This window comes from Sturnira hondurensis, unplaced genomic scaffold (assembly GCF_014824575.4).
Source record: "Sturnira hondurensis isolate 20B ecotype Veracruz unplaced genomic scaffold, ASM1482457v3 Scaffold0008196, whole genome shotgun sequence".
In the NCBI taxonomy this organism is placed as follows: Eukaryota; Metazoa; Chordata; class Mammalia; order Chiroptera; family Phyllostomidae; genus Sturnira; species Sturnira hondurensis.
The window spans coordinates 16487479-16503617 of NW_028080827.1; the positions used below are offsets into that span (position 1 = coordinate 16487479).

The following is a 16139-nucleotide window of genomic DNA, read 5'->3' on the forward strand; positions in this document are numbered from 1 at the left end:
CCCCTGCTCGATTCCTGGCCTTGCTGTTCCTTCGCCAGGTTTTACAGGGAGCCCCGACTTGGAGGCAACATTTGTAACCATCCCGGTGGTCCCCTAGGCCATGCCCCGGAGGGATCGCAGGATAGCTTGGGTGTAACGCCTGTTTAAACAGCTCCTTGTGGCTTTCCCTAGACACCTTCCGCAAAGGAGGATCCTATCTCGGCCCCAAGCCTTACCCTGTTACAGCCAGACTCGGTTTTCCCCGCGGTTAAAAAGAAAAAGAAAAGGAAAGAAAAGGAACCGCTGCCGTCAGGGTAGTGCTAGTTTTAAAAGAGGTATTGTGTGTGAAGCGCCCAGCTAGGAGACTGTAGGAGGCGTTTAACCAATGTTAGATCCCTTCCCTTTTCAACGACCGGTCGCCGGGACCTCGCGCTCTGCAAGTCCGGGTTAGGGCGCTCTCTTCAATTTCAGTGTCTGCGAGTCCTCCCGCGCACTCGAGGTAACGCATAGGGCGAGTCGCAATTATGGGGTTTGAGCTCAAGTTCGCTGGCGCCCCGGCAGGTCCAGCCGCGTAGCGCCCGGGCGATTCACGGAGGCCACGTGTCCAGGATTTAGAAGCTGGTCAGCTCCGCACCTGCCGCGGGAGAACGCGGCAGCAGTACTGCTCTGAGACCTGTGCGGGCCGCGGACCCGCTGGGCCACTGGGGCCAGGCCCTCACCCTCTCTGAGCTTGTGTCTGGTTTAAAATGGGGGCTACGGGGCCTGTCTGCCAGAGTGGTTTCTATCTTCTTCACACTTTATTGTGTGGCCAGATTTCCTACTGCGGTGTAGAAAAACCACCACACACTGCGCAGGATCTTCTAATCGCGAGCGCTCGCGGGACCGCGGTTAACACAGCGGACCGGACCCGCGGGTCTCCTCCCGGCGCCCCACCCTTTCCAGGGCCCCGGGAAGCCGCGGCCCGCCTGGGCGGCAGAGTTGAGAAAGTCTTCTAGTAGCGCAGCCTGACTCATGGCCACCCGCCGGGAGAGTCAGGACCCCGCCCGACTGTAGTGGACGGGGGCGGAGCTGGGTCTGAGGGCGTGGTCTACCAATGGGAGGGGCGTGGCCGGCCTGGGAAGACGGAAGCCCCCAACCTAGGGGTGGCGGCAGAACCCGGATCCTGGATTTTCACGTTCTTTGGAGCGGGGCTTCTGGAAACGGCGGGCGAGAAAACCCGGCGCCCGGAAGCTTTTGCTTTCTTTGACGCAAGGGCTCGGGACGCAGCCGCCGTCGACCGAGCGCCCAGCGAGGAGCGACCCCAGACGGAGCCTTCAGAGTCCCTCCTCCCCCACCTCACCCGGTCCCGAAGCCTCGGTCCTCCTCGCCGCTCTCCTTGTGGCCATGGAGTGTCCGCACCTCAGCTCCAGCGTCTGCATCGCTCCGGACTCAGCCAAGTTCCCCAACGGCTCCCCGTCGTCCTGGTGCTGCAGCGGTGAGTGCGGCCCCAGGCGGCCCTGCCGTGCACCCGAGGCCCCGGCTCTGCGGGGCCTGCCGTCTAGGGGTCGAGGGCGGCCGGCGCGTGGACTTGGCGAGGGGTGAGAACGAGCCGGGTCGGGAGGCTGGGGAGGGGTACGCGGCGAGGCTGGGGCTGGCCGGCGCGCCGGGCGGAGCGGCGGCGACTCCTTTGTTTTCCGCGGCCGGACCGTCGGGCCGGGGAAGCAGAGGCCCGCGCCCTGCGGCAGCCCGCTGGGGCCACCAGCGCGTGGGGGCAGCGACGTGCCGGGACCCTGGCCCGCGGCTCGCGCCCCCGCCCCACCCTGCCCGGGGGCTGTGCTCGCCCCTGTCGCTGGTTTGGGGGCTGTAGCGGCGGGTGTCCGGTCCCACTGGGAGGTCACACGAGTTGTGTCCCGTCCTCGGCCGGACGGGGAAACTGCCGCTCTGCGGGGACAGCTTTGTCTGGACTGAGGGGAGCCCTGGGGCCCTTCGCCGCCTTCCCCGGCCCCGCTTCCCTTCGCCTTGTCCGCGGGCTAGGGCACCCCGATCTATGCCGGGCGGGAGCTCTGAGCCACGGGAGGTGCTCGGAATTCGGGCGGCCGAGGTCGGAGTCTTTCATCATCCGGGGAGGGTGAAGTTTGAAAACAAGCTGCAGGCTGAAACGCTCGGGAAGCTGATCAGCAGCTGCTTTGGAAGGACGGTTCGATTGCCTTTCGGAGGTTTTGGGTGTCTGAAATTGCGCTGGGAGCCCCGAGTTCCTGGGCTGTAGAATAGTTATTAGGTTTATGTAATGCTTTTTGCATTGCTTAAGCAAATGAACTCCTTCGGCCGGGCCCGTTGGAAACCCCAGTGCCCTCTTATTGTCTGCTCTAGGGACTTAGGATCGCACCGGCCACAATGCTTTGATTACTTCCTGGTAGGGCCTTGGTGCCGCCGCTAGAGTCTTTGTTTATTAGATTTGAGATGATCAACGATAGATTGAATTGTGGTGTAAAATTTGAATGGTGCACTTCAAAAATCTCAAGTTCATTTGAAGACATATAGGGAAACAGCAATGGTACGATTTAGCTGTGTGACATTGCTCGTTATGGGCTGGAGCTTCGAAGGTAGTTTAGAGAATGCGGTAACACTTTTGACAGGTTACTTCTTAAATGGTGATTAGGTCCTTGGAGAAAAACGTAGGTAACGCCACAAAGAAAAATGTGCTCTGGGATAAGGAATAGGAATAACCACGGTTCCGCGGAGCTCCCAGAGGTTTGGTACTTTGCTTGCCTTTGTAAAATCAAATTCATTTTTCTGCATGAAGCATTTAAAGATTAATCAGTCAATTGGTTTTACAATGCCGTATTGCAGTTCTTTTATGAGGGTACAGAAACTTGATATAAATTGGGTCTTACATACAAACATCTTCCACAGTAAATGTTGAGTGTGGAACAACACATAAAGTGTATCAAATTGCTTTACAAATTGGTTCTTGGTGCATTAGCTATAATTGTAGCTATAGCTGTGATGCAATAACTGTATCTCTTAATTTTTTTCCAAAAGAGATTTTAAAAAAATGACCAAAGTAAACACTAGGAAAAGCATACCTCATGAGGAATGATGAAATTACTTTTGCTCATCTGTTGTAGATAAACTACAGGAATTCAAAGCAGACAGCACACTTTTTTTTTTTCTGGTGAAATCACATCAAATTTTAAAATGGCTTTACTGGGCACATGCATCTGAAAAAGGAAGAGTTTATGCAAGGGGCAGATGTCCTCTTGTGAGTCAGCCTTGCCTTAGTCAGGGAGCCCAGTTAACTCTGGAAAAGAGATGCAGAAAATCGGGCATTTCCTGAGGAACTTAAGTTAAAATGGAGCATACCTAAGAGACTTGTGTCCATAACAAGAACGTGTTCAGCTGTAAGGGAGGGATGGTTTCTGTCCAAGAGGTAGGATGGCACCCTTGCATCTTGGCATCATCATTGGTCTCTGACCTTGATTTTTGAGAGTGGTTGTAGTCATGCACTTGGATTTGTAGAAAAATAAAGCCAGTTTAACTTTATGTGTTTTTTTTCGTCTGCCCATATTCTGTGAATTGAACCCTGTTCATATTTGCCTGAAACTGGCCTCCCAGTTTAACCTGTTGGCATCTCTCCATTGATAAAATCTAGTGTTATTATATTAAGCTTGATCTTGTTCTTGCCTGCCTGTTGTTTCAGTGATTAAATGGTTAGTAAATCTCTGAGCCCTTAACTAATTCATCACCTTGCAGGATTATATTAATATATTCTGGTATTCTCTATCTTTTCCTCTTTTTTTTTTGTTGTAGAGAACCAAAAGGGTAGCAGCCAATGTGTTGAATAATGCGGTGGTGGGGTATTGAGTCTAAGTACGTTCTTAGTAAAGCAAAAAAATAAAAAATAAATAAAATCTCTGTTTCGGCACTGGGACAATAAAAGTAATGCCCTTGCCCTGTTTTCTTTGGAATTGCACCACAGTGAAACAGCCTTAAGGCAGCCAAGCAGTTGCAAACGACGGACACCCAAGGCCCTGTTAGCAGCAGTTCATCCTTGGACAAGCAGTTCTCTTGCCTTTGCTCATCAGTTTCAGGTCGTCATCTGTGAGAAAGGGTAATACCTCACAGGTTGCTGGTAGGAGGAACACGGAAATTTTCGTGAAAAATGCTAAGAAACTCCTATACACTACTCAAGTAATAGGAGGATAGATCAGAACATCTTTATAAAGAGGACTCGAACAATATCTGAAGCCCCTTAAGTAGGGCCTAGGGCAGACTAGCTTCCTGCTGAATTATGCTTTCCAAGGAGATATATTTCTCAACAAGATTAGGGTGTGTAAGAAGTAATTATACTTTAGAATTAACTCAAGCTTCTTATCTATGGAAGGCACTTTGTTTCAGGTTACGTAGTTGCGTACTATAGCTGTCCCAAACTTTTAGTTCTCAGGACCCCTTTACACTTAAAAATTATTGAGAACCCAAAAAGCCTTTGTTTGTATGGCTCCGGCCTATTAATCTTTGCTGTACCAGAAATTAAAAGAGAAAGGTTAAAAAGTATAGTAAATCACAAATAACAATAATAAATCCATTACCTGTTAACATGAGTGATGGTTTTCATAAAATAAGTGTCTTTTCAAAACAAAATTTAGTGAGGAGTGGCGTTACTTTATATTCTTACAACTCTGCTGTGTAGCGTAATAGAAGACAGCTGGATTTTCATATCTGCTTTTGCATTCAGTTTCTGGATATATCACACATGTACTTTCTGTAAAACTTCATTGCATACTTGTGAGAGAATGAGGGTAAAAAAGAAAAGTAATATTTTAATGTTATTAGAATCGTTTGACCTCAGGTACCCCCGAAAAGGGCCTTGGAAACTCTCAGGGGTCCAGGACCACACTGTGAGAACCCACTAATATATGGCTACAGGAACAGCTAAGGACACCTGCTCTTACTAAAATAGCTTTGAAGTATTGCAGAAATCCTTAAAACGTTAAGGCTAGTGACAGTTATGGCTTTGTGGAGACTGACAGAGCTTTTGAAATCTGTTAGCTAGGCAACAGATCATGGGATCCTATAGTCCTATGCTTTCAAAAAAAGTTAGTCTAATCTAGTTGCGGAGAGACAGGAAGCTAACTGGTTAGAAGATAAATCCATGTCGTGGTTTAAGGTAAATGTTGAAAATAGCAATGTCCTAATAAGGTAAAAGCTGATTTATGTCTAATCTTTGCTAAAGGCATTCACGTTTTAAATGAAAAAGTTTTACATAAAAACTAGGACATTCTCTCAAGCTTTTTATTGTGTGCGCATACCAGATGTTATTTTCAGAAGCTGGAGGCTTGGGCATTTCTTATTTCTGTGGATAAAAGAGTTGGACCAGTAGCAAAATACAGGGGAAAAAAACACAAACTGTTCAAAAAGATGCCCTAAATACAACTGTTTTTAATAACCAAGAAAAGCCAAAGACCAATCATTTGGACATGGGCTTGGGTTAACCAGTTAAATTAGAAATATTTTAATAGCACAGGCATCAGAAATTTTTCCTAGTTAATTCTTCAGAGTTGTGTATACCTCTTTATAGGTTTCCAGTACACAGTTGCCCTCATACCATTCAGGAAAATAAGTGTAGATCAAGTAAATGTTTGGGTGGATAATGGAGATAAACCTCTTTTTTGAATATCCATTTATTAGGATGGGTACTGATTAGTGAGTCCTTGTCAGTGGTAATACATTTGTAACTTGTGACAAAGGTAAGAAGTCACCTTAATGGAATGATGGGTTATTTTGTGTCATATTTCTCCCACAATGAACATCTAAGAGGACTCTTGTATTATCAGTAGACTAAATTTTCTAGATAGGATCAGTCATTTGTTCCCTAGGTCAAATGCATTTACTACTTGTTGGTAACACTGTGAAGTATTTATTAAGTGCCTAGCATATAATAACAGTAAAATGTGCTTAATGAATGAAGAAACTTTCTTCCATTTAGATTGTGGCTGGCATGGTCTTTAATTTTATGTTGAACATAAATGCGAAGTAAGTGAGCTTCCCCTCAGAATGCGTTCACCAGCCCTCCTCCCAGTTATTTTGCTTTGAGAACTTTGACTGGATTGTGAGCACATGACCCTCTGCAGCGTTGTTAACACAATGAATGTGTATTCTTTTGTAATTCTGTGTTTATATAGATGGGCAGGTGGACATTGTAGTAGTAAATGTGGATGAGGTGGTTAAAAATCAGTGGACAGGTGGTACTTTTTTCACATTAATTCTAAAGATTAATATTTTAATTTTATTTACTGTTCTGAAATATTTAAACTTTTGGGGTAATATTTGTAAGCTTGAGCCAAATGTAACTGCCTTTCTAGCTTTTCTGGCAGTATTCTGCCCCCCCCACCACCACCCCCAGAACCCCTATTAAGTCATATTTCCTCGCTGTATTTGCGTAGTCTCTAGATAATGGGTAGTAGATGCAAAAGAGCTGGAGTTTAGAATGTGCTCCATTTGTCCGTTTGAGGAGGCTGCAGCCTACAGATTGAATTTAGTACTTTGCTGCTGTGAAAAAGTTTTGACACATTAATCAGAAGTTATTTTCTAAATAGTCTTCTCCATAGCATGCAAAGAATGCCCTTCACGGCCTAAGCGGAAGAAAGGATGGGGTTGAGGGGAGAGCTTGAACGCTTTGTTTCAGTTTCCCGTTAATCCTTTTTTTCTCAAAATAATTCGTTCTCATTATTCTTTGCTTTTACAGCATCAGCCTTAGGCTCTTAGAACATCCTCTTTTTTCCCTGTTGAAATTTATCCTTCTTTATTAGAATATAATAGATTAATTTTGGATCCTTCAAATTAGATTTAGAGATATTTAGATTTTTATAGTGTTTGTAGCTCAGTAAGCAGAACAGTGAGTAATTGAGTTTGTAGCTCACTGAGTAATTTAAATTCCTGTTTTAAAATTTAATTGAGTCTTTCTTCCATGAGGGAGTAATTTACATGTACATTTCCTTCTAACCTGCTTTGTTTTTTTTTCTTTTTGAGCTCCCCCCTCTCCTTCTTGAGCTATTTTATATATTTTCCTTTTCTTAAAAAAAATACTAGTCTCCTTTGATTAAGTTGTAGGTTTCTGACCAACCTGCCTATGGGTTTTGTATTCATCCTAGGCATCAGAATAGACCTGAGTAGAGTTTATCAGTATTTGAAGTGGAAAATGTATACGGTTTAATATGTTTTAGTGTTTTATGTTTATTCATAGCTCCTTTCGATTGCGAGCAACTGCATCTAGGTGTTTTAGTAGAGCTTTCCTGGACAGATGGCTTATAAGGAAGTACTTAGATTCTCAGCAGGGACTGGTACTTTTCAGAGAGTGTATTTCTGATGAAGCTTACCTTGATTGACAGTTTAGAATGCTGAAAATAGCATGAACAACAGTGACAGCTTGTTCATCTTACCTAGAATTGTTTTGTGCCAAGACTACTCAGGATGCTCTGTGATTTGCAGTAGCCTGTTTTGAGAATGTAGGTAAGAGTGGGTATTTTTCAGACGGAAAGGAAATTTACCTAAAAATTTTCCTTGGCAATTGTATCCTGAAATTTTGGGGGTTGCTGAATGAACTTTGGCTTAGAAGCTTGTAAATAGAGATCATCTTTTAACTGCTATGAGCCCGCAGATGTTAGTATCTATAGTAATTCCAGATGTTTTCTCATCTATTAGTTTTCTTGAGTAGGAGGAGAACTGAGAACAGCATAAAGTAACTTCAAAGCAGTTTGCTAGCATTTAATCCTAATTTAATTAACTGCCTATCCTTGTAGTTTTTCCTGTTTTATAGATTGTGAAACTGAGACAGATTAAGAGAGTTGCTTAAGATGCTTGGGGGGTTGGGTAGTAGACTGAGAGAGCCCAAAGCTTAAATTCAAATGCCATTCAAACCTTACTTTTCGGTTGTCTTTACTTTGTCATCCAGTAACTTAATGCTTGATCATTTAAAGAATTTGAAGTGTTTGGAAACATACTTAAAATAATTCCTTTGAAGATTCTTGGCATGAAAATACACTTTAAATTTCACATTTTGAAAATAATTTGTTTAAATTATGCATTTGACCAGCTCTGCCACCCCCTGTTTATTGATTAAAGTACAGGCCCTGTGGGACAAGATTGGTAGTGCAGTTGGTATAAAACTGTTTTTTGAATGTCAACTTAGAGTTCAGCCCTGGCAGGCGGGGCTCAGTTGATTGGGCGTGGTCCTGTGGGTGGGGTTGGGGGGAGTTGCTGGTTCCATTCCTGGTGGGGGCACATGCCTAGGTTTTGGGTTTGGTTTTGGTTCCCTGTGAGATGCTGCCAATGGATGTGTCTCTCTCACATTGATGTTTCTCTCCCGCCCTTTCTCCCTCCCTTCCCTTCTTTCTCAGAATAAATGAATGGAATCCCGGGGGTGGATGCAGCCTTCTTTACAGTTCAGATCCAATTTTTTGTGAGCTATTTACATTCCTTTTGACATAAAAAAAAACTAGCCTTCTCAATATAGCTATAGATAAAATTCAATTAGCTTTTGATTATTTTTAAAACGTGTTTCTGTTCTCAAAGTTGCCCCCTCCTGTTTTTTTCCATTTTGTTTCTGGTAGAGGAGATTCCTCTTGGAGGTGGGTTGTTGTGGGGTGGAGGAGAAAGAAAATTCTTAAGATACTGGATTTATCTTTTCCTCTGGTTATTGAAATCTTTGTTTTAAGGTGATGTACTTTGTTGATTCCATTTAGTTATAGTCTAAGATTTTCCAGTTGTCCTTCTTGTAAAAGTTAATTATAGTCTTTAGACTCCAGAGCTTAAAACACATTTCCCTCTCTTCTTAAGATACACTGAAAAGTAGGTATAAGAGTGCTATTTACAGATGTATAAAATGCAGATGAGCTTAGAAAGGCAATTTCAGAATTTGAAAACTGTTAAATTTAAACTTGGACTTTGAAAAATGAAATCTGTAGTTGTATTAGTTGTTTGTGTTAGCTAAATTCTTCACAATGAAATAATTGCTAGCTAATAAAATTTTGTAAGACCTTTTTGAAGGAGGAATTGAGAGTTTATTTTTAAGGAACTAGCTTGTAACTCTGAAAAGATATTACAACCAAGTGGATTTTATCTGGAGACTTTGTACTCTTCTTTGTGATTGAAGAGTTCTACCAGTGTGCCATTTTCCATTTTGAGTAGGTATTCTGTCCTGCTAGTCCTCTGTGTCCTAGCTGGGTGTAAGACAGCCCTGTAGAAAGGTGCTTGCCTGTTTATCCTTGACCCACCTAGAAGTCTCTTAATTTATGGACTGTTCTTGTACTATCTCATCACCAGGAAGAACAGGCTGGTGATTAACTGCTTTTCCTGCAGGTTTAATTTAACTGTTTGTAAGATAGTACACTATTGTTTTAGCTTGTTTAAATCTGTCCTTACTAACCGTGCTCAGGTTTTTTTTTTTTTAAATACTAGATTATTGTCCATTCCTTTGTTTTGAACATTTGTTGCACAATATTGGGATTGTGCTATCTTGATCAAAACTTTGAAGATCATGGTGAAATTTTTAGGGAACAGATTTCTGTGATAGAATGTTTCCCTATGATAATTGATAAGTAACATATTAGAGAAATGTTCTGATATAATATTTTTTAAAAAGAACTTCTGTATGACTTTAAAACTCTGGCTGACATATTGGGTTGCCAAAAAAATCCATGACATTTTTTTCCATTAAAATAAGACACATTTTTAATTTTCACCAATAACTATTGATTTGGATATTCTGAGTAAGTCAGCTATCTCCCATTATTGGCTTCTAGTGGGTAGAGCCCAGGGGTCCTGCTAAACACGTCCCAGTGCGTGACAGCCCCACAGTGAAGAGTTATTTGGCCAAAACGTCAGCAGCACCAAGACTCTTCGCAAACCACTTCTGACACATTTGATCAGTCACAGCGCCTTCTCTATACACTGCACAAACCTTGTTTTGCATTTCTGTTGTGTTTTTACCTTTTTTGGTCAAGCATAATACACTGAAAACGTTGTGTATCTTCTTCCAACTTCAGTGTTAAAATGTCTACACAAAAATTCACCAATTTTGATGTTTTTTAAAAACGCATACTGATAGGACAGCTGTCATAATACAGTCTAAAAATATTGTTTTGAATGAAGTTAAAGATACTACTAGAGCCACCTTGCGGAATAAACTAAATAAATTTTTTGGCCAACTCAATATTATTGATTTCATATATATATATATATAGAGAGAGAGAGAGAGAGAGAGAGAGAGTCATCCAGTACCATGTCCTTTGACTTAATTTAGATTAACTCTAGTTCCCACCTGAATTATTCTGAATGTTAATAGATGTGTTAATATTGGAGAAATTGCTCCACAACAACTAAGAACTCACGCTTCACATTATGTGTACGAAGCACCTGCCAGAGCTCAACACTCATGCCATGAGAATTTAATTCTGAGAGCTTAACTGCATCAGCTTCATTTCAGTTATTTCAAGCGTGTTGTTTGTGAATAGTCTTCTTAGAGCCTTATGTAAGAAATAACTTTTTTCAGGCTTTTGTGTTTCCTTCCTTTGCATAATTAATACAGATTCTTGGGGAAATGTGTGTCAGATTTTTAAATGGTGCCTGTTGGTTATAAATAAATTCCAACTCTTGGTGTTTGTTAAATAATTAGAACAGTGGTTGGAGTTTGCAGGTGCCTATTTTTTTGTAATATTGGGTATCTAACCCTTTAAGCAGCATATAAGTCTGTGCCCACTTTACATATATTTTTCCCATTCTTTCGTAAATAGTCCCACTGACTTTAAAAGAATAGTTTGCCAGCACACCAGGAAGGACCTGTGTGGTGAACTCCCCCCTCAGCTCTTCCCTCCACACTCTTCGCTTTAGCACTGACCTTTATTATGTAATCACAGAAATCTAGGAAGAGAATTGTACAATGCAGATATTAAACATTGTTTTCTGAGTAAAGTCTGATAGTAAGAGGCCTATAAACCTCTTAACTATTTTATTTATTTATGGGATGGAGTGCTTCCAATAAAAATATATACATAAGAATCTTTTCTTATGTTGCATATACTTGCTATTGTTTTGAAATAATGGTTGTGTGGTGTTTAGATTTACGACTTGATTTGTTTCTTTTGAAGATTCCACTACTGTTTAACCTTGGCTTTGCTTACTCATGTTGTTAGCAAAAGCATGGAATTGCATCAGATCTTGCTATATTAAATAAATGGAAATAATGGATGTCAGGATTTTTGTTAAGTAATTCATGGCTTTGTGTTCATTCCCCACACAATCAGTTTCATAGTGGAAGTTATTTTTGAAATAGTGTAAACTGGTAATTTTTCTATAGTTATTTGTGTCTGGTCTTTCACAGGGAAATGTGGCCCATTTTGACCCTGATTTTGTAATCTACTTTGGCTTGAATAGGTTTAATCCTCCACACTACCCTTTACCCTCATTTGGAGGTGAGGCACAAGTCTAGTATTCAGCTGATGACTGGTAGAGTAGGTGTAGCGTAATAGCTTCACTAGGTGTTTTTCCCCGAACCAGGTCTGACCAAGTCTGAGGTTGTGACGGAATAGAAAATGACACATTTGTATAGTACATTACAGTTTTTAGGAATATGCAGTTTCACATACATTGTTTCCATATGTTGTTTTCATCAGATGTTGAAAACCGATTTCCAAAATCCATTTCAAAATAAGAGTAAAATGCTTGAACCAGTGAGGGGACCAGCCTTATGGAGCAGAATGTGCCTCTTTGTGGGAAGTCAGCAGGACCAGATGCCCTCTCTTTTCTGGCTCTGTAGGTATCTGGATCTGTTAACATATAGATGACAAATTTTGGCCAGCTTTGAAATTACATTCTCCAGTAGAGGACACATACCATTAGCTCTGCAAATTAGCTTTGCAGTTATAGGAAATTGGCCCCAAATCATAAATCGCTATTGTAATTTTTATGCCATATAATGGATTTTAGTCATACTTTTTTTAAGATAAAAAATGGTTTGGGCAGTCTCACGAATTGTTATGACTATTATTTCAATTTGCCTTTTAAAGATTAATTCATGCTTTCAAAAAATAATACATATAAGCAGTAAATCATAGTATCAAAGGTTTAAAGTAGAACAGCAATCAATCTCCCTCCTTCCCCTGTACCCTCAGTCCCACTGTCCACAACCATGTTAAGCTCTACTTAGCTTTCTCATTCATATTTACCTGCGTACTTGTAAGTAACACACTGTTATTTCTTAATTTATCAGTTCTAGGCATTATCTCTCGACATGCTGCTGTGGTAAATGAGGACATTCGTGGCTGCACCACCCGCCCTCTGCCCCTCTGCACTTCTCAGTGCAGTTTGATTTCAAGCTCTGGTTAATACGGTGATAACTGTTTCTTGTTCAGCATTTTATTTTTTCTTGAACAAATAACTGCCTTTTAAAAAGATTTTATTTATTCATTTTTAGAGAAAGGGGCAGGGAGGGAGAAAAAGAGGGAGGGAAACATCCATGTGTGAGAGAAAGTCAATCTATCTGCTGCCTTTCCCACAGGCTCCAGGCCCCAACACTGAGTGGCCTGCAACCCAGGCCGGTGCCCTGACAGGGAATCTAACTGGTGACCTTTCGCTTTGTAGGAGGACGCCCAACCGACTGAGCCACACCAATCGGGGAAATAATCGCCTTTTTAACAAATTGCTTAGTTCACCTTCTACATGTTTTCTCCCAAGTGTACCTATAAATCTGTCAAATGTCTGTGAATATTATTTTGCAAGCACTTAGACAGACAGATAATCTCTTAGCACTATTTTTTTTCTGAAGACCTCTTTCCTAGAGCCTTCTTGCTCCTATTTGAATTGTTCTCTAGGCCCACTGGACAGTTCTTACCCTGATTCCCTTGCTGTTCTCTCCTATTTCCTGGATCCCATGTCTTTCTCTTTCTTGGTTTATTAAACTGTTTTCTCTGGAGTATATCACTGAGCTGTCTTCTCATGGGAGATTATTTTTTGACCCCGTGCAAGCTTGATACTTTTATTCTACCTTTGTACTTAATTGCTTGACTGACTATAGACCAGGGGTCCCCAACCCCCGAGGCCTGAGACCGTTGCAAGTCTGCGGCCTATTAGGAACCCAGCCAAGCGAAGCTCCGCTGAGCTCCGCCTCCTGTTGCCCCGTCCCTCCCCCCACCCTCAGCTGGCAAGTGAGCTCTGCCTCGTCTCCCCGCAACCCCCATCCATCCACCTTGGGTGAGCGAGGAAAGTTCACCTGAGCTCTGCTTCCTGTCCCCCCTTCCCCCCCAAAAGGTTGGGGACTGCTGTTATTAGAGAATATTTTTCTCTTAGAATTTTGAGCCCTGTTCTGTTTTTAGGCTTCCAGTATTGCCGTTGAGAAACCTGGTGCCTTTCTGATTACTGTTTCTTCACACACACGCACAGTATGTCATGTAATTCTTTTGCCTGGAAGCTCTTAAGATATTCTTTTTATCCTTGGTTTTCTGAAATTTTGAAATGATGTGTCTTGGCGTGAGTAGTTTCCTGTATTGTGATGGGTACCCAAGGGATCTTTCATTTCAACCTGTACGTTTGATAGCACACTTATTCTCCCATATTTACTTCTCCTAATTGGTACTTTTTCTTTCTGGAACTGCTATTAATTGAATGTTGGGTGTACCCATAATATTCTGTCTTCTGGTTCTAGTTCTGAGATATTTTCTTGATTTTTTTCTCCCATTCTTTTATTGAATTTTGATAATCATATTTTTAAGTTTTAAGAGCTTTTTATTTTTCTGACCCTTGCTTTTTCATGCATTCTATTGCTGCTGTTTTGCGTATCTTCCCTTATTACTCCAGGGTTTTGGAGTTTGTTTGAGCATTTGCTGTGCTCTGTACATTGTTCCTGTTTCCTCTGGGTTCTTTTTCCTTTTAAAAAGTAACCTGTCAGACTAGAAGTTTTCTTCAAGGATCTGTTTTAGTTTTGTCTTTTTAAACAAGAGTGAGGCACTAAAAATCTCTGAAAATGGGTGGACTTCACCTTGTGATGAGGGTGCAAGCCACCTTCTTCATTGGAGAAAATGCTCAAAATGTCTGTATGGAGACCTTTTTAAAGCACCATTTAGTTTTTCATTCTTCCCTCTTGGTACTGATGTTCTAACATCAGGGTGCAGGAAGTTCTGTAGTGTTTGTTACAGCCCTTGGGCCCTTGTTTTCAGCCCCATCCCCAACCTGGCTGTGCCCATTGTCCCGGAGCCCAGAGCCCTGGGCCTTCTGTCTGCATCCTTCTCTGCTGGCATTTAGATCATAGTTTCTTTTGCACTATTAAGATTGTTACTGCTCTTCCAACTTCTTCCTGACTTCTAAAAACGTGTTGAAATCTTTTGTCTGCTTTTGAACATGCCTCACATGCCCCCTTTATCCTTGTGGGTTAACATCTGCTTAATTCCTCTATTGTCGTTTACGTGGGATGTTGGGAAGGAAAGGAGATAAGGGAGAAGTTGGTCTGCTGAGTTTAAATTGGTGTCTATTTTTAGATGAAATATTTGTAATCCAGTTTGTAGGGCAAAATGCTCTGCCCTGTCAGAAATAGATCCTATTAGTTGTCATTCAGAAAGTTAAATCACTAAAACTGAAATTTTACAGTACTCTATTTGAGTAAAAGTTCAAACTCTAATTTACCTTCTCATATACAAAGCAAAATATTGTTGCTGTTACCAGAGTCAGCGGAGATAGTATATAAACCAGAGGGCTTGACTCTGCTTGGGAAGCCAAATCACAAGCCAGACTTTGAATATGTAAAAACAGCGGTCGTAAGGTCATTTGGATCACTTCAGTTAATATGTTGTAATATTTTTACTGGATTAGTTTATCATCTGTCAGTAAGGGAAGTTAATGCCAGGTTTATGGGACTCTTTACCTCTGTACATTGTTTTTCTTAACCCTTCCTCTTGTATTTTAGTGAAGAAAAAGTATGTTCTTAATTGGAAATAAAAAATAATTTTTCTCTCAAAAAACCTTTTTGTTTTAGTATAACAATTTCACACTTAAATATTGCTAAGAACAGTGCAGAGAACTCCCGTGTACCCTTTATTTAGATTCACCAATTGTTAGCATTTTGCCCCATTTTGAAAGTATGTTTTATTGATTATGCTATTACCATTGTCCTCTTTTTTCCTCCCATTTATTCCCCTCTGCCCTGCATCCATGCCCCACCCAGCATTCCCCCATCTTTATTCGTGTCCATGGTTGTACAGGTAAGTTCTTTGGCTTCTACATTTCCTATACTGCTCCTAACCTCCCTTGTCTATTCTGTACCTACCATTTATGCTTCTTATTCCCTGTACTTTTCCCCTTCCCCCCTTCCTCTCCTCCCCACTAATAACCCTACATGTGATCTCCATTTCTATTATTCTGTTCCTGTTCTAGTTTGTTTGCTTAGTTTGTTTTTGTTTTTGTTAGGTTTAGTTGTTGATAGTTGTGAGTTTGTTGTCATTTTACTGTTTATAGTTTTGATCTTCTTTTTCTGAGATAAGTTCCTTTAACATTTCATGTAATAATGGCTGGGTGATGATGAACTCCTTGAACTTTTCCTTGTCTGGGAAGCACTTTCTATGCCCTTCCATTCTAAATGATAACTTTGCTGGATACAGTAATCTTGGATATAGGTCTTGCATTTCATGACTTTGATTACTTCTTTCCAGCCCCTTCTTGTCTTCAAGGTTTCTTTTGAGAAATCAGTTGATAGTCTTATGGGAACTCCTTTGTAGGTAACTGTCTCCTTTGCTCTTGTCTTTAATCCTGGGTAATGTAATTATGATGTGCCTTGGGTGTGTGCTTCCTTGGGTCCAACTTCTGTGGGACCTCTGAGCTTCTTGGACTTCCTGAAAGTCTGTTTCCTTTGCCAAATTGGGGAAATTCTCCTTCATTCTGTTTTCAAAGTTGTTTTCAATTTCTTGCTCTTCCTCTTCTCCTTCCGGCACCCCTATGATTCAGATGCTGGAATGTTTAAAGTTGTCCCAGAGGTTCCTAAGACTCTCCTCGTTTTTTTTGAATTCCTGTTTTTTCATTCTGTTCTGGTTGGATGCTTATTTCCTCCTTCTGGTCCAAATCATTGGTTTGAGTCCCAGTTTCCTTCCCTTCACTGTTGGTTCCCTGTATATTTTCTTCATTTCACTTTGCATAGCTTTTAC

General features: G+C 41.6%; 1 protein-coding gene across 1 annotated transcript in view; it reads left to right on the forward strand.

Annotated features, from left to right (window-relative positions):
- The first annotated feature begins 499 nt into the window (after nucleotides 1–499).
- Nucleotides 500–16139, forward strand: part of USP3 (ubiquitin specific peptidase 3) — a 91864-nt gene continuing 76224 nt past the window's right edge. The window contains exon 1 of the mRNA XM_037054077.1: nucleotides 500–1453. Coding sequence (XP_036909972.1) covers nucleotides 1363–1453 — 91 coding nt within the window. The 5' untranslated portion in view covers nucleotides 500–1362. The remainder of the gene's footprint in view (nucleotides 1454–16139) is intronic.